This window comes from Notamacropus eugenii, chromosome 1 (genome assembly GCF_028372415.1).
Source record: "Notamacropus eugenii isolate mMacEug1 chromosome 1, mMacEug1.pri_v2, whole genome shotgun sequence".
Taxonomy (NCBI): domain Eukaryota; kingdom Metazoa; phylum Chordata; class Mammalia; order Diprotodontia; family Macropodidae; genus Notamacropus; species Notamacropus eugenii.
In genome coordinates, this window is record NC_092872.1 from 488403383 (window position 1) to 488426495 (window position 23113).

Genomic DNA, 23113 nt, shown 5'->3' on the forward strand with positions numbered 1-23113 from the left:
AGTTTCTTAGGTCTCTAAGTGGAAAGGTGAATGAGAGCTGCAAAGGAAGAAAGATTACCTCTTGGGTATTGTTGGAATGAGGCACATAGATGGTTGGACTGGATATTTCATTTGAATCATAGGTTTTACACTAGGAAGGACTTCAGAGTATTGAATTCAGGCCACTCATTTTACAACAACATAACAAAAAGACATCACATAACAAAACAACAACAATGAAGTGTCTGGCCTTATATACTTACTAGCAGTGTGATCCTGGGCAAGTCACTTAGCCTCAATTTGCCTCAGTTTCCTCAACTGTAAAATGAGGATAATAACAGCATGTACCTCTCAGATCAATGTAAGGATTAAATGAGGTAATGTTTGCAAAGCACTTAGCACAGTGCCTGGCACATAGATGTCATTCTTTACTTCTTTCTTTCCTATATTTATAGCTTGCAGTTGTTGCACATAGATTATCTCATTTGATTAGGGCCAAAGGAGGCCTTGCTTCAATTCACACAGGCAGTAAGTCACAGAACTGGAGTACCCTGATTGCAGATCTAGACCCCTTTTAATATACTGCATTGCCCTCCAAGTAAACAGGAAGGAGCTTCTATTCTTCAGCCCCATTGGAGCTAGTGAGTCAACAGTAAAAAGGCCTCTGAGGAAGTCTAATCCAGTTCATTTGGATCTGACTGGTTATCCACATGGGATAAAGAAAAGATCAGGGTGTACCTGGTTTCAGAATCTACCCCTCCAAATCCTAAGTGCTAACCCTCGCCCTTTATCAGATTCCTAGCAAGCCATATTTCTGCCTATTTGTTCTGTGAAGTTCTGTATAATAAGAGGTTAAGTTCTACAATCTTGTGGCTAGAGTACAGGATTTGGAATCAGAAAATGGAGATTTGAAACCTAGTCTACTGCTTACCAATTGTGAGACCTTGGAAAAGTAACTCAGTCTCTCCGGAGCTCAGATTTTTTTCATCTGTAAAACAAAGGGAGGAATTGGACCAAATCACCTCTAAGGTCTCTTTGACTCTAAATCCTATAATGATCTTCTTCAGTCCTGAACATTTCTTACCCTACTGAAGACATAGGATCATAAAGGATCGTGAGATTTAGAGCTAGAAGAGGACTCAAAAATCCTTAAGTCTATGAATTTAAGATGACCTCCTTCTTAACCCTTCTGTACAACAATATCCCTCAAACTCAACAGGAATACAAAAGGCTGAATGGAAAGTCCAGGTAGTTATTGACTACTTTTCCTAAGGATCTGGATTCTAGTAAGATTGTCCTATGACCTAGGTGATCTGGGATTATTGATCATCAGACTTCCTTTGGGGAAATGGAGTACATCTTTAGGTATGCCTCTGTGTCTAGCCCATTGATTTAGACCTCAGGCGTGTTCTTTCTGGTCTTTTGTATTCAAACAATTCTATTTCACCTCAGCTGCCTTGGATTCCTTTTCAAAAGTATCTGGATTGTGGTTAAAATCAACTCCCAATCTTCCTTGAGGGGCCACTACACAAATTTACTAATTTCAGTGTATTTCTTTTCCTCCCTGATTTGTACTATCCCTGTTGTGAATAACTATTACAGCCATTGATATGTAAGGGTTATAGTAGGGTTGAATCTTCATTCTAGAATACTAGAACCTTAGAAAAGGATCATTTAATTTAGCTTCACATTTAGTATAAGAATTTTCCATGTAGACTCCTAACGAGTGGTCACCCATCTTCTGCCCTGTGAAGGACAATTGAATAAAGATACCTTTTCGTCGATGCTCAATTTCGTGGGAGAAAAATATACTAGGAATAGCTTTGGATTTGGAGTCATGAGGCCTAGATCTGAACCCTGTCTTTGCAACTTACATCCTATGTGGCAATTCACTTCAACCTCTTTGGGCTTCAGTTACTCTCTGTGTAAATGAGGAAATTGGATTGTATCTCTAAGGTCTGTTCCAGCTCTAAATGTATTATGTGATAACGAAAAACTAACTCACATCTCTCTCTTTTTTGGTCTGGACTAATCAGGACAACAGAGGGACGCTTTCTGAACTAAATATGCCAAGTTTGTCTTTGCTTCTCTGTTGGGAGATTTTAAAAAACAACCTTTTTGCTTGTTCTAGAAGACTTTTGGCTGAAACCAGGTTGGATTGACATCCAAAAATAAGTACCCAGTTCAGCACTGGCAGCCTTTTGTCTGTGGACAACAATGTAATAGGAGAACGAAACAGAACATGTGAAGTTTACCTTTATTCCTGAATCGGTGGTACCCAGGAAAATACAAGTGACCCAAGGAAGTTGTCCAGTATAAAGGCTAATGGAGCACAATGGGCCCAGGGCAAAATTGGGGAATGGGGAATTTTGTATTGTACATCTCATCCTCCACTTACATTGTCTACCTTCTTCCTCATCTGTCTTCCTACATGTTTCCCACCTTCAAATGTTTTTCTACTATCATAAGCTCTCCTGGAGACTGTGTAAAACTTATTTACACTGACATATTCATTACTTTGTGTGACTAATCCCCCCCAATTTTTTTTTGAGAGATGAGTTTGGAAAAGGACAGTGGTAGAGCCCAGTGTGCTTAAATGGAGGATTCTCCAAGGTCCCTGGGTGACTTTCTACTCAGGCTCTATTGAGGCTATCTCACTTTACAGCCATCCAAATGCTATGCTTGAGAAAGGCTCTTTACAAAGACCTTCCAATCTCTGGCAGCCAGGATGTTGTTGACTTTGTTTCTGTTGCCTTGGGCTGCCTCTTTCTCTTCATCTATTGGAGTGAGTTCAGAAGTGGGCAGTTAAGGGAAGTAGCAAAGGACAAAATATAATGATTGCAAGAAGCTCCCTTTCATCTGAAATGGGGCTTTTGTGTCTGAGATTGGAGTCTTATGTCTCCCTTTCTCAGACTGACTCTGACCCTTCTTTACGCCTCTCATTTTCTTTTTTCCTCCTTCATTGCTATGGTGTAGGTTCTCTCTCTCTCTCTCTCTCTCTCTCTCTCTCTCTCTCTCTCTCTCACACACACACACACACACACACACACACACACACACACACACACTTTGACATAAGAGACCAGGAACATATAAGGAGGTAAAAGAATTATGAAAACATTGAAATACAATATTGCTAATATGCTGACTTTTTAAAACTATAATACATTTTCCTTTGTAGTGGGGAAGATTTCCATTACTCAGCAAATATTTATTGAGCAGCTATTATAGTCAAGGCATTATGCTAGATGGTGTAGAAAATATGGAGATAAATGCAAATTATAGTTTATGTCCTCAAGGAACCTGATATCTTATGGTATATGACATCTCCAAGAACATGCATATGATAAACACACAGATCAGTATGTGATCATTGCCATGAGTCCTAGTGCTATGAGAGTTTAGTTGAAATGATGATTTCTGGCTAAAAGGATCAACAAGACATTGTGTAAGAGGTCTTATTTGAGCAACACATGAAGGATATGTAGATTTCAGCTGAAAGAAGTAAAGCAAGAAGGCATTTTAGACTTACAGAACAACATGAACAAAGGTAGGAGACAGGAAAAAGGTTATTCTGGAGGTCAATTGGCTAATCTGCTTTTTTTTCCTTTCACTTTGGGGAACCGTGGAATAAGAAAATACCAGCAGTAGTCTGACCCCTTATGCTGTTGAATGATCAGACATCAAGAATGTTTCTTACCACTTGTGAAGTGTGTGTGCTTGTGTGTCTGTATGTTTGAGAAAGAGACAGACAGATAGAGACAGAAAGACAGTCAAAAAATGGGGGGTGGGGAGACTGATTCTTCATTGATAGGTTCTATTTGCTGTGGGGATTAAGAAAATTGAGATGGCTGGAAGTTCATACAGTTGTGTTTAATGGGAAAAAGTATTATCCTCAGGATGAGAATGTAGTGCAGAAGCAGGTGTTTTTCCTGAGGATATCAAATCACTGAACCCTTTGGAGGTTCCTGATTAGATTTATTTCCAGAGCAACACATAGAGAGAATTTACATCTAACCAATAAAGGAAAGTTTCTTTGAAAGGGAAATAGTTAAGGATTTAAATATTTTTAGGTCAATGTTGACATCTCCCTGAGTAGTCCCTCCCTAAGCAAAGTTTATATAAACTGATCCTGTGAGTTTGTAGTGGAGTTTGTAGCTCCATATTCCTATTGTTGATATGAATGCCCTTTTTCTGTTTGTTTTTACTCAGCAGATGCTAGCTTGCCCATATGGCCTTGGGATCTTCCCAAGGTTACTAGAACTGAGAGGAAATGACTCACATAGACAGAATGTAGTGTTTGACTCCTGTGATTTCCAAAATATTTGTCCTCCTCCTTTCTTAAAATACTCAATGTGGCTCTATCACCTCTGACAATTCATTGGAAAAAGAAAAAATCTGAGATGGTCCTGAAACCAGACCCTCTCCTGAGATATCCAGTCCTTTATTAGTTATACCCAAATTCAAATTATCACTTGTATTTATTTAGATAATCCTCCCTTTTCCACCTCACTCCAAATACTTACCCCTTTTACAGATATCTTACTATGAAAATGTGGAAGAAACTGCACAGGTAAATTGGTGTCAATTTTTGTGAGCAGACATGAGCCTCAGAACCAAATGAGATTATAATCTCGGCTGGGTCTCTCACATCTTGTCCAAAAATATTGGAGAGATCAGTGACCAGACATCTGATTTGGTTAAACAGGTTAATTTATAACTCTTAACAATCCTTAAGCAATGGTTCTTGAATTTGATTAAAATGACATTAGAGTAGATTGAGAGAGGGTCATTTTTAAAAGAATGTGTTTATTTTTCAAAATGAAGATTGGGCATGGGAAGAAATATATGAATCAATCATGGATCAAGTTGGATTTCAAGTTGGAAGGAAAATACACACACATACACACTTTGCACTTTAGGGAAGGATGGAATAAGGCAAAACTATCAGTGGTCTAACCCCCGAGCACACTATCAAGTAACCAGGTACCAAGGACAATTCCCAATATAGCATTAGGGTCTATATCTTTGAACATTTCCCACTGACTTTTGTGGTGGGTGGGTGGGTGTGTGTGTGTGTGTGTGTGTGTGTGTGTGTGTGTGTGTGTGTGTGTGTGTGAGAGAGAGAGAGAGAGAGACAGAGACAGAGACAGAGAGAGACACAGAGAGAGACAGAGAGACAGAGACAGAGACAGAGATACTGTTTTATAGATGAGGAAGCTCAAGTCCAGAGAAGTTGAGTACTTTGTCTAAGGTTATCAAGAGAATAACCAGCAGCACTAACATTTGAAACCATGTTCTGAAGCCAATACAATGTTCTTTCCATTACACCACATCAGAAGGCAATTTTATTTATTTCTTGACTCTCTAGCCATGGGACAACAGCTTGGAGAGATGACTCATTTTTTTCTCAACTTGAAAAGAAAAGACTTGGTTTGCATTTGGGTTCAAAGGCTGATTCTGATTGTGCTCTTAATTAACTTTTTTCTAGATGCTATTTCATCAACATCCTTATGTTGGGCAAATCTGTTGCTATAACTTAAAATACAAGAAATAGTTGTAGCAGGTCTTGGTTTAGGGCCCTGAGCTTCAAGCCATTGCTAAGTTTCATAAGAAGTTATTTAATAGAGATATCCCCTTCTCTTTCTAGTGGGGGTGGGAGGGAAGCTGTAGCAGAAATCTGGTTCTGAGCAAGGTGAGAAATGGAGTGTTTTATACCCTTCCTCTCTGTCAGTGGTTGGAGCTTTACAGGTGGGAGGGGCTTTAAAGGGATTGTATAGACTGAATGGCAGTTGGGTGAGGTGTAATTTCCAGTTCTCCCACAGATCCTTGATCTTTTCTGAACTTTATATACTATTTGATTTTGACCATTTGTATTCAGGTTTAGACTGAAGGCTAAAGACAGAAAAACAGCCTAAGGGAGGCAAAAAAAGAAGCAAGAGTGGGTTTTTTCCAGGAGAAAAACTTCCGTAGCAGGTCCCTTTCTTATGGTCTTAGTTCTTAGTGAGTGACTCATTTTGGTACAATGGGAAGAGAAGAGCTCTGCCTTTGAATCAGAGGGCTTGGGTTCAAATCTTCCTTTGTTATTTACCCATGTGACCTTTTGCAAACTGGATAACCTCTCTAGACTTTAGTATTTTCTCATCTGCAAAATGAAGGGACTGGCCTTGGATAAGGTTCTTACTAAGATTTCTTCAATCTCTAAATTCTGTATTGTATGTTCAATTCATATTTTTTCTTTCCCTGCCCATCCTTCATTAAAAATAGTATCATACACTTTTTCAAAAATCCAAAGTAATCTCCCACTATACTCTAAGACCATTTGTGTCAACAGTAACAATTTAAAGATTGGTGAGAACATCCAGAGACTTCTGAATTAACTTGTTTATTCAAAGTAAGATGTTTGTAAGGAGGGCAGGGTTAGAATAGACTCTGATGTTTCTTCCAACTCTAAATCTAGTGCCCCAGGACTTTGGAAAACAGAGGAGACTCTCCAGGAGCAGCCTATTAAACCTATACCCCTTTGTTCTCCAGATCACTTTGCATTTGAGAGCACATGGCTGAAGAGAATTTTATTGCAGAATAGTGTCATATGACCCCCTAATAGGTCTGTGACCTAGTGACAGAAAAAGCAAAGCCATGTTAAACAACAGAAGGTATTTATTTGTGTATTTAACATACATTTATTGAGCGCCTACAGAGTACAGAGGCTTGTACTAGGCACTGGGGATGATGCAAGATCCAACTAAATAATTACAGCTGACCTGTATGGCACTTTGACAGTAAAGTAGAAAGAGTGCTGGGCCTGGAGTCTGAGAGATCTGAATTCAAATCCAGTATTAGAAACTTGGACAAGGAATTTAACTTTCAGTCTGCCTCAGTTTCCTCCATAGTTGTGAGAATCAAATGAGATGCTATTTCTAAAGCACTTAGTACATGTCTATATTTCTAAAGCACTTAGTACATGTCTAGGACATAGTGAGTGCTTCACAAATGCTCATTTCCTTTCTTCCTTTGAGAATATCTTATTTGATCCTTCCCAAAACCCTATGAGGTAGGGACTTCAGATTTTCTTATCTTTCTTTTGCAGAGGAGGGAGTTGAGACTTAGAGAGATGAAACTGATTGTGCCCATGCCCTGTTAGGAGCAGCATTTGAACCCAGGCATTCTCTTGTTCCAAGCCTAGCATTCTTTCCTCCATATCATGCTGTTTCCCTGAATGAAGCTCCAGCTACTAGAGGTAAACAGCACCAACACAGATATCAAGTGATATTGTACTTCATACCTAAGTGCATCAGAGATCCCCCAAACAAAGTGCTTTCTATATGAGGTCCAAGAAGGGGAGGTCATTTCCAATAAGAGATATTTCCATGGGATCCTCCCATGCAAAAGTTGACATCTGAAGAGAACTCTATAAGGTAGGAAGTATGATTGTGTTAAATATATAGAGGCCATGACTTTCGTGGTGAGGGTCCTGGCTACTAGCCTTAGTTTGCAAGTAATCTGCTAAGTGATCTTGGAAAGCCATTTCCCTCCTCTGAGCCTCCATTTCCCTATCTGTTAAATTATGGGACTAGACTAGGTGCTCTCTAAGGTGCTTTCTACTTCTAAACTCAGTGTCTTGAAATTTCTACATTGTAACATCCTACCAGTTCTGCCATTCTGTATTCTAATGTCCTTTCTGACTCTGTAAGTCAAGGTGGAATTTTCTTGTTTATTATTATGGTTGCTATTGTTTAACTTTACTGAATGTGGAATTAAAAGAATAGCTGGTTTTCAATCTGTGCTGGCAGCCCCAGCTGCCTTTGTCCATGGTGCCATGGTGGCATGGACAAGGTAAGTTTATTCTTTCTCTCTACCTCACTTCCTTATACTATCTTAGTACTGCAAGCAGAAAGGTTTGTGGGTCCAATCTTGTAAAATTTGTGATTTGATTTTTTGGAACTGATGAAATTCTCTCACCCACCTAAGCTCCAAATCCTTGTATCTTGAGGCTAGCTATTGTGTCCACTTTTGAAAACAGGTTTAATTTGATGAGAATGCAATAAATAGCTCCATGGGCCCTTTGGGCATCAATGGCACCTTTGTCCCATTTTTTTCTTCCTAGCTGGGTTTCATGATCCCAGGAATGCTACTACACCCTTAACTTGGAGGTTAAATGGGGTATAGCAGAGTTTGAGTGAGCACTCTGAGGTCCCACAGCACAGTCTGGAATAGACACAGCAGTACTCCAGACTCCAGTCTTAGGTTTCAGACAGTGCCTTCTCTCTTTCCCTCCCCTTCCCCCACTCAGTGCTAGGAATAGCATTGCAGGTATGTCCATGAATCCATGAGATTCCACCTTCTCAGAAGGTGATTTTAATCAGTAAGGATATTTAAAGAGTAATGTGTCCTAACTACTTAATGAAACAGTTGGTATGTGTGTGTGTGTGTGTGTGTGTGTGTGTGTGTGTGTGTGTGTATGTAAGGGAATCATTGTTCTTTGGTGGGGAACATTTGCTTCTTTATCCTTTGTTTTAAGCCTGAATGGTATTGAAATGGGCATCCCAACCCTCCCACTTCTACGTAAAGTAGTTGGCATGGATTCAGTAGGGTTTCAGAAGACTGATATGCAGCTGCCTCTTTTCTGTACCAAGCTGACTGCCCCTGAGCAGCATCTGGCTTCATTTACTATTCTACTGGTAATGCAGCACTTCTGGTTTGGGGAGGGTATGGTTTCTCTGGGCCACTATGATAAGGGATGTTGCCATTAAAAACAAGGGCATGAACAAATGTTCAGCAGCCATTCACAGATTAATGGCAGGGAATGAAAGTAGAGCTTCCTTCTCCCACCTCTAAGAGAAAAATGTTATTTCCACCACCTCCCACCTTTGACAGTACATGCTATTATGGGAACATCCCCATTTTTAAATTGACTTTGAGTGAGGCCATTTGCCACCCCGCCCCCCCCAGTTGCTAACTCACCTTGTTGTTCCTCTGCATTATACTATTTTGCAGCTTGTGGCAAGTTAACAGGAATCAGTGACCCAGTGACCATAAAAACCTCTGGATCAAGGTTTGGATCCTGGATGACAGACCCACTTGCACCAGAAGGTGATAACAGGGTAAGTTTATTCTCTCTCCCCACCTCACTTCATTATCCCATTTTGAAGCTATGAAAACAGAGCTAACTAAGGTTTATAGGTATGATCTTGTACAATTTGTGATCTTTGAAACTGATAAAACTCTCCCTCAAGCTCCAAATTCCTAGCACTTGAGTCTAGTTATTATGTCTACTTTAAAAGCAAATTCAATTTAATGAGACTTCAATAAGTAGCCTCATGGGGGCCTCTCAAAAGAGTAGTCCTGTATGGTCATGGAAAGGACACTTACTATGAACTAAAATGTTGTTCTGGGTCACTTTAATGGAAATGATAGTCATTCCTCCTAGTGTGGGTCTCTAATGGTCAGCCAGAGAAAGCTATGTGCCAAGATGACTTGGGTAGGAATCAGCTAAGGAGGAATGATGTTTAGAACAGCTGACTAGCTAAGAAAAAAGACTCACAGTCATAGGATCGAGTAGAATTTGTAATTTCCTTATCTCAGGCCACTTTTAAGGAAAAGGTAGTTAACTGTAATAGCTTAAACTAAGTATAACCTAGAGATAGAAGAAGGATTGGATTAGCATTTCTGGAGCTGTATGTTGGTAGGAAAATGCCAGTATGGTTGTAAAGATGGGAACCATCTAGCTGGGGGATGATTCCATAAACGAGCTATCAACATGGCCCCTCCTTTCTTCCTAGACACTTTTAGCTCCCCATAAACACCTTGTCCTCCCTCTCATCATTTTCTTTTTCCTCTATCCAGCTGTCCCAGCTTTAGACACATAAATAGGATAGAATACTCATGTTCATTTCTGAGGTGAAGGAAACAGACATATGTTACTAATACTCTTTTAGAAAGCAAGAAATTTTCCCAAACTTGGAGATTTTGTCAGAGAATGATGGTGGGAGGGAGTGAAAAGGTTATGAGGGAATACGAGTGAATGGGTGAATCATAAGACGGTTATGGGGTAAGAGAATTTGAAGAATATTGAGTTAAATGGTCTTTCAAAGTCTTGTCCATTCTGAACATTCTAAACTTAAGTGATCAGCTCAAAGAGAGTAGACCAAAAGAGATCTCTCAGGCTGTTTCCAACAACTCCTCAGAGATAGGAGTTAGTTTAGACCCTATGGAGAGACTGAAGAAGCCTGGTTCTTATGTAACAAAGAGGTGAGCCTGTCATAAATAAAAGAACACATTCTACAAAGTCATCCCGGAATGGACTTTGCTTCCTGTAGCTTCCTTCTCCTGACATGGTTCTGTCTTAGTGAGTTCACCTTTAGGGCCCTTCTGTTCTAAGTCAAAATCTACCCCCTGCTAAGACCTTTTCATTCTATTTTTAACTTCAGGGGAAAAGATCCATTAGACTTTTCTGTTTTAATGACATCTCATTTGTCCTTCATTTGCTATTCCTCTCATGGTTAGATGGAAACTCATGTTCCTTTTTACTTAGAAAAGATATTGCTCTTTTCTATATAGCTTTTTCCCCTAGAGAAAACTCAGAAAAGGGGAATAGACAAGTCCCATGTTTGTCTTGATTGGCTGGCCCCTTGCTTATTTGTTTGAGACTCCTTTGGGAATTGATGAGATGAAGGATTGTTGACTAAGAATGGATGATGAATAGTGTATTTCACCAACTAGCCCACATAATAGCGATGGTGAACATTTTACAAACATCTTTTTTATAGTCTTTCCCTTGGCCATTTTCCTCCATGTTTTTTACCTGTCTACAGTTACTTCTTTTATGATCTTTTAGAGTGCCATTTTTCTGCTATCACCCTCTGGAATGCATGTGCAGTCATTATCATTTAAAACAAAAACTTCTTAGATAACAAGTTTAATGCCTACAGCTCTCTGTGGATTTCATAAACTATTTGGGATATGAAACATGGCCATGTCTCTAACTACTCTCCCTTATTGAATTAACTCCAATGGGTTAATTCAATAAGCAAAAACAATTCACCAGACTGGTGAAATTCCTTAACCAGTCTATCTTTTCTCTGGGGGGCTCATAAAGAAATTTGAGAGAAGTGGACAACTCATATCATTATTACACTTAAATGAGTGGACAAGGAGCTACTTGCATTTCTGGATAGACTAGGGACTCTCTGGAAGACCTCTTAGAGGATACAAATGGGTCCTAGCATCCCATCTTGCTATGCCCATGATATACTATTGCTCTGCCTTACCCCATCATTCATGGTTTTCATTATTTAGAGTTGGTGACATAAGAAATGATGTGATAATGTTCTGGCAGTGTCTCCTTTATGGAAGACGATGGATGAGGGAATAATAGTTAAAATGTTTCCCTAGAAGTATGTCGCATTTCTCTTGATTTCATAACTTCCATAAAATAAGAATAGCTTCAGTGATCTTAACTGTACACAAAAAAGGGAATATCCTATTTATGCAAATAGGTGATTTTCCTAAATGTTCACTACACTGTCATGAAAAACATGGTAAAGCATTTTAAAGTCTCTTGCTGTGGGCCAGGCATTGTGCTAGGTGCTGGGGATACAGAGACAAAAATGAAAGAGTCCCTGCCTTCCTGGAGTGTACATCCTTCATGGAAAACCATGACATTTGTCTCTCCAGAAAGAAATATTTGTATTCAGTTATTTTGGAGGCATAATTAAATTGGCCCTCCCATTTTGTAGCCTTTTCTTTTTTAATTATTTTCATCTAACATGTTCTTATATTGTAAATTATTACTAATAGATTGGGTCTCTTGCATAGTACAGTGGAAAAAATAGTGAATTTGGAGTCAGAAGACCTTTGTGCTACTTACTACCTTTGTGACCTTGGGAAAGGTCATTTAACCTTTTGGGGCCTCAATTTCTTTATCTTTAAAATAAAGTTTGAGATCTCTCAGTTTTTTTTGGCTATAAATCAATGATTCCATTGTCTCTGGATAGCTATTAGACCCCACCAATGTCTAAGTTATTAGCAGTGTGGAGGAGCATGATGTTTAATAGGTTGAGTCAACAAGTGTCGAGGATAGGGGCATCTCTACTGAGAGCTCAGATCTTCAGGGATGGAATGAAAAATAACCAAAAGAGGAGATTCATTCTGATAAATAGAAGTCAATTTAGCAAAAGAAAAGATGAGCTGATGTCTGAAATTATGTATGGATTGACTGATCGTAGCTCTTATTAAAAGTACACCTCAGGTTTTTGGCTGCTACCTATTTCAAATTCTTTGTATATTTTTGCATATTCCATCAGCGTGAGAACACTAATCAGATTCTTAGTTCCTCATCTGTGTGTGAGGAAGCTACTAAAAGTCACAGACCTTTGCTTAGAACCAAAAATGTAAAGTCTTACAAAATAAATCTGTCAAGATAATGAATTCATTTGAGAATTAGATATTGAATATCCACATGATGACTTCATAGCCATCGCAGACAAGAGAAGATTGAAATATCCCCTGCAAAAGTAGAGGAAGTTGGCTGAATGCCTTCACCTAGTTCTTGGAACCACTTAAAAACCATGAGTAACCATTAATATTTGGCTTGAGATATTAGTGAATTAACTATCCCCCACTGCCTTACTTTTTGTTGAATAAGAGATAGTACTGAGTTTGGGGTAATTGTTCTTGATTGGCCCAGCAGCCACATGCATATCTCCTATTCTGTCATTTGACAGAATCAACAGGCCCCCTCTATCGATCTGGAACAATTACATACTGCCTAGAGAGACAAGTTTGTTCATGTTATGTTTTCCTTTAATCTTTCCGGTTTTCCCTATCCAATTTTGATCATGAAGATGCAGGAGGCCAATAACTAGCTGAAAATCAATCTATGTTCTGGGGTGTGATGGAATGGAATGCAACTTCAGACATCTGCTGAGACTTTGTCAGAAACAAGCAGATTAAAGGGGGGGACTGACTAAGCGGAACCAGCTGATGATTTACTAAGGCTTTTGTTCAAGGAGAGGAGGGAACTGAGTAAAATGGTTTGCGTGCAAAGATTGAATACATCTAGCCTCCAGAGGAACTTGTTTATTTCCTACCTCTGATATGGCCTTGTGGTGGTAAAATCTTGAAACTAGAAGTGTTTGAATCCTAAATGCATTTCTAAACTCCGCTAGCTTCTACACCTTCATAATGTTGCTTTAGTATTTAGCCATTAAAACAAGTTGTTTTTATGCTAGAGTCCTTTAGACACTAGATCATAGAATCTCATAGTAGGAAGGAACCTTAGAGGTCATCCTGTCCAACTTTCTATCCCAGAGCAAGGATCCCCACTCACTTGGAGCATCTTTGATAGACTTTATTCAACCTCTTCTTGAATACTTCCAATAATAGGGAGTTCCTGACTTATTAAGGTAAATCTGTTTGATTGTGGAGCAGATGTAATTTTTTGGAAATTCTTCCCCTTGTTGAGACTAAATCTTCCTCCCTGCTGTTTCTCCCCATTTCCCCAGTTCTTCTCCATAGTTTGTCTTTCTTCCATTTTCTGATGTGACTCAAGTACTCTCAGTACTGATGATAGCATCCTCAGTACTCATCATAGATGAGTTAGTCTTCCTCCTCTCTTCCTCCCACCCCCCCCCCCGACTCCTGCCACCAGACACTGGAGTTCAGAACTCTTATTACCTGTAGGAAGTGTTGAAACCAGGATGTTTATTTTTGAAGAGTGGGGTGGGATTACTAGAAAAGGTATAACACTTTGCAGTAAATAAGGGACAGAATTTCCCAAATTCTCCTAAGGCTTGTCTGGATTATCTTAACTTTAAAAGGATCATGTAACAATGACATCTTTCTCTAATAGGCTATTCCCTTACAATCTCAATCTGTGATTAAAGAGATCTTCTTGTGCCATATTTTTCTCCCCTTCCTTTAACAAGCAGTTTAATGAGACTATTGGACTATAGACTTTCCCAACCTAACCTGTGGAGAAGACTGTGAGAATTTTGGTTTCTTTCTCAGTCTATTCAATTGAAGTCTTTCTCATGATGCCATGGAAGAAGCCCCGAACTTGAAGTCAAAGGACCATAGTTAAAAATACCAATTCTGCTACTTCCGACTTAGGTAAAGCACTTAACTTCTCTGGACCTCAGTTTCCTCACTTACAAAATGAGTGGGTTGGATGAAATGACCTCTAAGATCACTTCTAGTTCTAAATCTATGATCCTGCTATCAAGATGCATTTTCCAAACAGTGAAGCTTTCTTGATGTTAAGTATTGAACCACAAGGACAAGTTATGACAGGAGTTTGCTTAATCAAAAGTGAGGTCAAACCCTATCCTTTGGTTATCTAGGAAAGCTTCTTAACTAGCTTCTTTCTCTGCATCTCATATGAACTTCATTAAATGTGGCTTTATCTGGTGATGCCAGAATCAAGCAGCTTCAGATGCCTATAGCTCTTCTTTCTGACCATAGCTTTAAGACGCTCCTTTCTAATTGAAAAGCAGATGAAGATAATAGTGACAATTAGAAGAAAAATTGAAGAAAAAACCCATGTTCTCAGTCAGCCAGACCATATGGAACTTTAGTACAATTTGAGATAAATAAAGATTAGTTTTCTATGTGGAGAGAAGGTGACCTTTGACTTTAATGGAGACTTTATTGAGTCTTCATTTGGAATAATGAAATGAAAAAGAGGAAATTCTTAGGTGAATGGTGGGAGTATGGATTTCCTTCTCTTTTGACTTCCTGTTTTGACCTGAGTGATAGAATATCCTTCTATCATTGGCAAATCAAAGGAAAATGATATGGTTGTGAATGAATGAATAAATGAAGGCATCTATTAAGCTCTTACTAGGTGCTAGGTATTGTGCTAAGGGCTGCAGATACAAATGCACAAAGCAATCATATTCTGGTGGGGGGGTGGAGACAACAGGTTTAGGGAAGTGGTACCCATGCAGGGATGTTTTGGTCAAGGAAGTCATAAGAATGGTGAATATTTTCATAAAACAATTGATTGACATGGGGCTACCTGAAATTGTAATTAAGTGTGCTTGGATAGTACCCTTTAGCCTTAGTGTAGCATCCCATCTGGACGTAGAGGGAAGTATCAAGTCAGACCACAAAGCAATTAGGGAGTAGAATTGTTGCTACCATGGCCTTCAAGGGATGTCTGAGAAGGTCTTTATTCTGGGGTTGATATTTTGGGGGGTTTTGTTTTTGGCTAAAACTGGATGTAGATTCATTGAACTATTTGACTAGCGAACATCTTAGGCTCATAGAAAGAAACAAGTAGCCTCTGCACCATTGTTACCATTGCCATTCTGGGAATGGGGATGAAAGCGTCTGCTAAAAATCCTTGGTTGTCCATGTAAATGACATGGGTTGTCATGCTTGTTCTATGTCACAAGAGTGACAGTGAAGATGAGAATAAACTTTATTTGGTATGATGCACCTGAATGATCTGTGGGATAGTGAAAAGAATACCTAATGTGGAGGGGAAAGAGCCGGCTACCAGTGCTAAAGTTGTCACTAACTCACCGGATGACCTTGGGTAAGTCACTTACTCTCTTAGAGCATTGGTTTCTATGCCAGTCAAATGGAGGGGTTGAAGTGAATGACCACCAAGTCCTTTCTGGTTCATACTCCGTGAACCCTGTGTGACCCTTCTGTCCTGAACCCTGGGTGTGCTTTGCAAGGCTGTTACTGTCATAGATTTAGCTACCTCTTGATCTGACTTCTTGATCAATCTTGTGGCCTTACTTGGAAACCTGACAATTAATGAAAAGAGCTAATATTTATATAACACTCTAATGTTTGCAAAATATTTTATGAATATCATTGTTTTATCCTTATAACAAGGGGTAGATTTGGTTATTATTCCTTCCTATTTTACATATGAGGAGGATGAGATAAACAGAAGTTGAGGTGACTTGTCCAGAGTCACGCAACTAGTAAGTATCTGAGGCCAGATCTGAACTCAGGTCTTCCTGACTTCAGGTCCAACACTCAATTATTTCATGTATAATAGTAGTTAGCATTTGTATATCATTTTAAAATTTGTAAAATTCTTTACATGTGAGATCTAATTTAATCTTTATAAGGACCCTGTACAACAGGTGCTATTATTTTCTCATTTTACAGATGAGGAAACTGGGACTGAGAGAGATTAGGTAACTAACTCAGGGTCACACAACTAGCTAGTGTCTGAATCTGGATTCAAACTCAGGTCTTCCTGATTCCAAGTGTGGCATTCTGTCCACTATGCCATCTAGTTGTCATTCCCTGGGAATGATGAGATGGGTCCTTTCAAATCTGAGAAGCATTTAAGGGCCTCTTGGAACCACTAAGGCTGTTTACTAGTTCTCACTTGAACAAAACATAATAAATATCCTTCCTCACTCAAGCCACACTCTTCTCCAACTAACTGATTTCAAGGCCTTTCTCTGCCTTTTTGGGTCATCTAAGCAAGGTTCTCCATGAATGATGGTTCATAATAGTTTCATTATTTTGTTTGTTCCATTTACTGCAACTCAGTTTGACACTTGAACTACTAGTTGTCCTCTTTCAAATGTTTTTTACACTCTTTGACTCTCTAATGGTTCTCCTGAGTTTAGGGAGGGACCATCTTGCCCAACTTAAGCAGGCATGCCTTTGTGAGGATTAGCACGTTCCTGTATTTGGGCCAGCTTCTGCACATGACTTCAAGCACAAAGATAATAGCTTTCCTTGGGATTTTTGGACCAAGAAGGTCAAGCCTGCTCTTCCTTCCAAATTCTGGCTTGGCTTTAAAAAAAAAGAAACAAAATCCATCACTGTTTTGTGTAATGATGACTAATTCGAGGTTTGAGTCATTTTATGCATATTCAGTGCAGCTGTGTTCTGATGAATATGACTATGAATATACTATCCATATGCCTGATATTCACGAACAAAATGCCTTGTTTACATCCCCCCCCCCCCCCCACAACATTACACTGCCTTCTGTACTTTTTGAGAGTATAAGTGAGTAAAGGAGGGCAATTCTAACCAGGGCATCTAACCAGGCCAGATTTAGTCTCTCCATCATCCAAGGAGTCATATAAACCCATGAGGATGTTACTCTTCTTGGCTTCAGATATAGCATTTAAAGAGGTTTTAGATCATTTCGGGGCCAAGTCTGAGCAAGTGACATTCGCTTCTTGAATGGTATCTACATATCTATGTGATGGTAATTGGGTGTTTAGCCAGGAGCCTAGGGATGAATATCAGACCACTGGATTTAAGTCCCATTTTACCTGTTAACTGAGTGACCTTGGGTAGGTCACTTGATTTTGGAAAGAATTACCACTTTCCACTCCATTGAGAAGGTCGGAGGATTAATGAGACCTACTATATAGAAGGGATTAGTATCCTTGGCTCTGTGAGGCTCCAGGAGTATGACTATTCAGTGAATTTCAATCACCCAGCTGTGATGGAAAAACATGTTAAATTGAAACCATTCTCTAACGCATTGTGATTCCTCTGAGCTTATCACAAGAACATTAGCTTTCCGCATACTCTGATCACATCTTGTATTATCTCAGCTGTTCCCTGGCATTTGTCCTCTCCGGTCATTGCAATGGTAAAACTACATTCTTCATACCAGCCTAGATATACTGTGGAGTTGACACCTGACTTTCAATCCCTAAGTTCTCACTAATGCACTGGATGACCTTGGGTAAGCCCCTTACCCTATTCATGCCTTATTTTCCAAATATATTAAATACAGGGGTTTCTAAAGACCTTCATGGCTTCCATTCCATGAACCCTATGGCATCCCTCTATCCTGAACTATAAGCATGCTTTACAAAGATGTCACTGTCAGATCTACTTATGTATAAGAAGGGGTAAAGGGAACAAGCATCCATTAAGTACCTACTATATGCCAGGCATTGTTCTCATTTTATCTCATGGATTTACAAATATTATCTCATTTTATCCTTATAACACCCTGTAAGAGAAGTGCTATTATGATCTCCATTTTATAGTTAAGAAAACTAAGGAAGGCAGAAATGAGAGTCACAGTTTAGTAAGTATCTGAGGCTGGATTTGAACTCAGGACTTCCTCACTTCAAGCCTAGCGCTTTATTTATTGTGCCATCCAGCTGGCCCTATGGAAATTCAAAGTAGATTCATCATCCCCTTGACTTTGGGGCCTATACTGCAGTTCTCCCTGCAGTTTAAGTAAATAATTTAAATAAAATAATTCAGTGTTTTACTGAACCCCTTCTATGTGCTTAGCCCTGTGTGGGGTCTGTGTGGAAGACTGAAATAGTAGAATGGTTTTTGGTAAGACTGTAAATTCTTTGTGAATATTAAAAAAAAAAACCACCCCAACATACCTTAAAACTGAAAACCTGTGAACAGCCGTCTATTTTGGCAGATATCTCCTGGAACGACTTCTCTGGTTTGGCTGGTGTTTCATACAGAGAGAGTGCCAGCAGAACCCAAGCTGTACAACATGAAATGACAATGAACAACACAAAGGAATCTATAATGACATACCATGCAGTGCTTGCAGTGTAAACTGCATGTACTATAGGAACTCGGGGCTCAATAAGGTCTGAAGGAACATAAGCTCCTTGAGGGCAGGGCCTTTTGCACTTAGATATCTGTATCCTCAAGGCCACCAAAGATGCTGCCATGTAGTAGGTCCTTAATACATGATTGTTGATGGATTAATCAAAGCCTCCATGAAGAAAGTAGGATTTGAGCTGAGCCTTGAAGAATGAACTGAATTTATACACACACACGTACACATGTATACACATACATACATATATTGAGGGAGGACAGTGTACCCAGGGTGAAGGCAGAGACCAGAATAAGCATATCTGTATAGATGAGACTGCCTTAGAGCCAGATTTGGACTATTCACTTTGGGTGAGATTCAAAAAAACCCCATACTGAAACTCTACACTGAATTACACTATATGGCAGATACTGTGGGGAAGTTCAAATGTATTTTATTTTCCTTGTGTTGTTACCAGAGTTTGGTGGGTAATAGGTGGGCCAGATGGGTCCTGATGAAACCTGAGAAACTAGACAAATTTATCTGGGCATGGCCCATGATCTAGGCAGATACCAGAAAGGGGCTCTAGTAGTAAGTCAGAGGAATCTAGTGGTAAGCAATAGAGGCATGCATTAGCTCCAGGGCCCAGGGTGGGACTTAACTCTACAGGCATGGGTCAAGTGGTATAAGCAAGATAAATGCCAGGACTCAGAGCCGTTTTCACATCTTGTCACATTTTTCAAGGTCACAAGGGACAAAAATGAAATTTGTGCTTTGCAGATTTTGCCTAATACAGTCTTCAGTGCGTTACCCATTATAGCAAATGCTAAAGGGGCCACAGATTGGTCTTTGTTACAGTGGTGATCAAAGTAGTTGACTCTAACCCAGGAAAAAGGTTGATTAGAAAAAAAAATTTTAAGCACTTCTGTCTATAAGCACCTGAAAGAATGTCCTTAGTACAAGGTTAGGAGTTGTTGAGGTAGCTCTTTTTAAAATAGTTAACATATATACAGTGCTGAACTTGAAAGTTGCTGCATTCCTAATCTCTCCTGCAGCTAACGTAGCTCCTAATGGATAAAGCAGCTGTCTTATTGCGAGACAGATGCATGCAGAATGCCATTAGCCTGGCAGATTTTTCTCCCTCTAACTGCATTGCTTTGTAATTTGCTCCCATATTGGTTGAAAATGACTTAAGCATTTTGTAAAAAGTCTAGACACTTTCCCAGTCAACTTGTATTAAAGCCATAATCTGAACTCTCTTCCACAACAATCCAAATGAAAGCAGGAATTGTGTCATCCTGGTCAGCTCCCATCAGCTTGAAAGCTTTTGAAGAAGCTTTAGTTTTCTTTCGATGTGAACTTTCCCATGGATTGGGTGTGACAATGAATGATTGCATTCATATAATACTAAATGCCAAATTAATGAAGTTCCCCACAGCAGACAGCATAATTTAATAAAAGCTGCTGTGATGGGGCTGGCGGTAAGCAGAGGACACCACACAAAAAGCCCAGTTGGAACAAGGGCAGAATTGTCCTTCCCAATGACATTGATAACAGGTTACCACATAACTATGCAGCTGCCAGGAAGTGATTAGCCTGAGCCTGGGCTGTGTTTTTAATTTTCTTCATTGTCAAATGGGTTTTAGGTTTCAGATCCCAAATGTACTGAATCATTGCCTACCAGTGGTATATATGAATATGTTACAAATGCATGTGTATATGTATACATACATATATATATGAAATTTCATAAATCTGCTTTGAATTTCTTTTTCATTCCTTGCCTGTGTGAGTTACATAGGTTATCTATACGACCATGCACCAAAGGCTTTTCTAAGCCTGAAGGTTCACTTTGAATTACCTTAGGAGGATTGAGTTCCACTCAGTTATTCACCATGTGCAAGACAAAGTATTAGGCTCTGAGGATGTCAGAATGAAATAGTCCCTGCCTTTGAAGGGGCTGATACTCTACTGGGGTTGACTGGGAGTGGGGAGGTAGAACCTATGTCGATAAAAATAAATACAACGTTCATACCGAGTTACATAAGGTGATTTCAAGAAGAGCACACTAACAAGAGGTTAGGGGATCTAGAAGAACCTTATATAGAAGGGGGTACCTGAGCTGTGGTTTGAAGGAAGCTAGGGATTCTGGGAGGTGGGGATGAGAACGGAGGACATCTCCTAGACTTGGAGAGCCACAACAAGACAAACAAGGCAAAGAAACAAAAGATGGAATGTGACAGATGGGGAACAGCTAGCAGACCAATTTGATCAGAACAGAGGGGATATGGAAGGGAATACAATGAAATTAACCCAGAAAGCTCTTTGGGTACCACATCATGGAGGGATGTAGGTTTTCACTCTTATTTCATCTAGGAAGACTGACATGAGATTGAAGAAGTACGAGCAAGTCATTTAGGCTCAATTATACTCTTCCTGTTCCATTTCCTGGTAATATTTGGTTGTCTAATTTTTAAATCAATTTCTCAAGCTCCTGCTTGGGGAGGAAATCTATTCTCAGTGTTTGTGTTCGTGTGTCCTCTTTGTCTGTTGTCATGCTAATGGTGTCTATTATTCACCCAGGTTTGGTACATGGATGGCTATCACAACAATCGGTTTGTCCGAGAGTACAAATCCATGATTGATTTTATGAATACAGACAATTTCACCTCCCACCGCCTCCCTCACCCTTGGTCAGGGACAGGGCAGGTGGTCTACAATGGGTCTATTTATTTCAATAAATTCCAAAGTCACATCATCATCAGGTTTGACCTGAAAACAGAATTAATCCTCAAGACCCGAAGCCTGGATTATGCTGGCTACAACAATATGTACCATTATGCCTGGGGAGGACATTCAGATATTGATCTCATGGTGGACGAGAATGGACTATGGGCAGTCTATGCCACCAACCAGAACGCGGGGAACATAGTGATCAGCAAGTTGGACCCCAACACCCTGCAGATCCTCCAGACATGGAATACCAGCTACCCAAAACGCAGTGCTGGCGAGGCCTTCATTATCTGTGGCACCCTCTACGTCACCAATGGCTACTCAGGAGGCACCAAGGTCCACTATGCATACCAGACCAATGCCTCAACCTATGAATATATTGACATCCCATTCCAGAACAAATACTCACATATTTCCATGTTGGATTACAACCCAAAAGACAGGGCCCTTTATGCCTGGAACAACGGGCATCAGACCCTTTACAATGTCACCCTTTTCCATGTCATCCGGTCTGATGAGTTGTAGGGCCCTCAGATCATTAGTTTCAGGGCAAAGTCCTAACCCAAAAGAAAATTCCTATCAAACAACTGCCAAAATAATTATAACTAATAAGTAATAATAATTTTAAAGAATCATCAGCAATGTGGATTAATATGACGTTAGAGTGGTGAACATTACCTCTGTGTTTCTAGAATATGGGCCCGCCACAGACTTCAGAAGAAAACCACACATTTGCAGCTGGAACTGCGGTCAAAATGTTTCCCCGTCTCCCCTGTGCTCTTCTAGCCAACTCTTATACTGTTGGAAGGCAATGACTGTTGGATAACTCTCTTTGGAGAACAGTCCCTCTGTCTGGATTGCATGGACTTTTTCTTAGATCATGGTCAACTTTGATGGATGTGATTTTTGTGTCTAAGTGAGAGAGAAGCCCAGGGGCCAAACTAGGTGTCTGGTGAGACTAACACTGGTTAGTTTTTCTTGCATTCCATTGCAGCTACTGTCTCTCGACTGTGTTTTTGTCTCTTAGATTAACTGTGCTGAGACCCAAGGTAGCTCCTGGATCTTTGTCTTAGTACTTATTAAACCCAATGGTTGGAGTATGTATTCTGAACAGTTGTTGTACCCATATTGTTTGAAAATATGTATTCAGCAAATATATTGTATAATGTATGTCCGTTATTTACCAGAGGTGGCAACTTTGTCTGTTCAGTTTATGCAATGAATGTTGTAAATGCAATGCTGTAGTTTGGGTTAATAAATGATGGTTTTGTTTCTAAAAAGAAAAAAAAAATCAGTGTTTACCCTTATACACAATTAACTGAGTTCATGTTGATAATAATGGAAAGAAATTATCCTCTCCTTGTTACAGTATCTGAAAAGCATAGCCATTGATGAGAGAGGCTTTTGGGAACCTGGAGTTTCTAAGATGAAGTTTTGAGAGTGCAACAGTGCGAAGGAAGCTACATTTTTTCTAAAAGAGGAAAGCTTTGTACTACCCATAGTTAACTAAGAAACAATAAAATATTAGGAGATGTTTTGGTTTTCCTTGTTGTAATTCCTGAGGGGAGGGATTTGAAAGTGAGCCATCCTTCAGAATCGTTATGAAACTGGTCGCCATTGTTTTCCTGCCAATGTGGGGCTCTGGGAAAAGTTGACCCCAGCCCCAGGGAAGGAGACTAGACTAGCTATCCACCAACAGTCTACCTAGCAACACTGAATCCTGAGCCTTTCATTCTCTCTGCTCAGGGGAGAGTACGAGGGCTCCAACCACTGTCTGAGCTTCAAGTCAGAAGCCATAAGTTCAAATCTTGTTTTGTCATTTGCTTGCTATGTTACCATGAGCAAATTACTTGGGCTCTCTGAGCCTCAGCTTCATCTCTA

General features: G+C 39.7%; 1 protein-coding gene across 4 annotated transcripts in view; it reads left to right on the forward strand.

The window, feature by feature from the left end:
• The window catches only part of OLFM1 (olfactomedin 1), a 58971-nt gene extending 36203 nt beyond the window's left edge, over positions 1 to 22768 (forward strand). For all 4 annotated transcript variants that reach the window (XM_072632913.1, XM_072632912.1, XM_072632915.1 and 1 more), the window contains 2 exons: positions 8977 to 9083; positions 21083 to 22768. In XM_072632913.1, the coding sequence (XP_072489014.1) occupies positions 8977 to 9083; positions 21083 to 21757 (782 nt within the window). In that variant the 3' untranslated portion in view covers positions 21758 to 22768. The remainder of the gene's footprint in view (positions 1 to 8976; positions 9084 to 21082) is intronic.
• Positions 22769 to 23113: the final 345 nt, after the last annotated feature.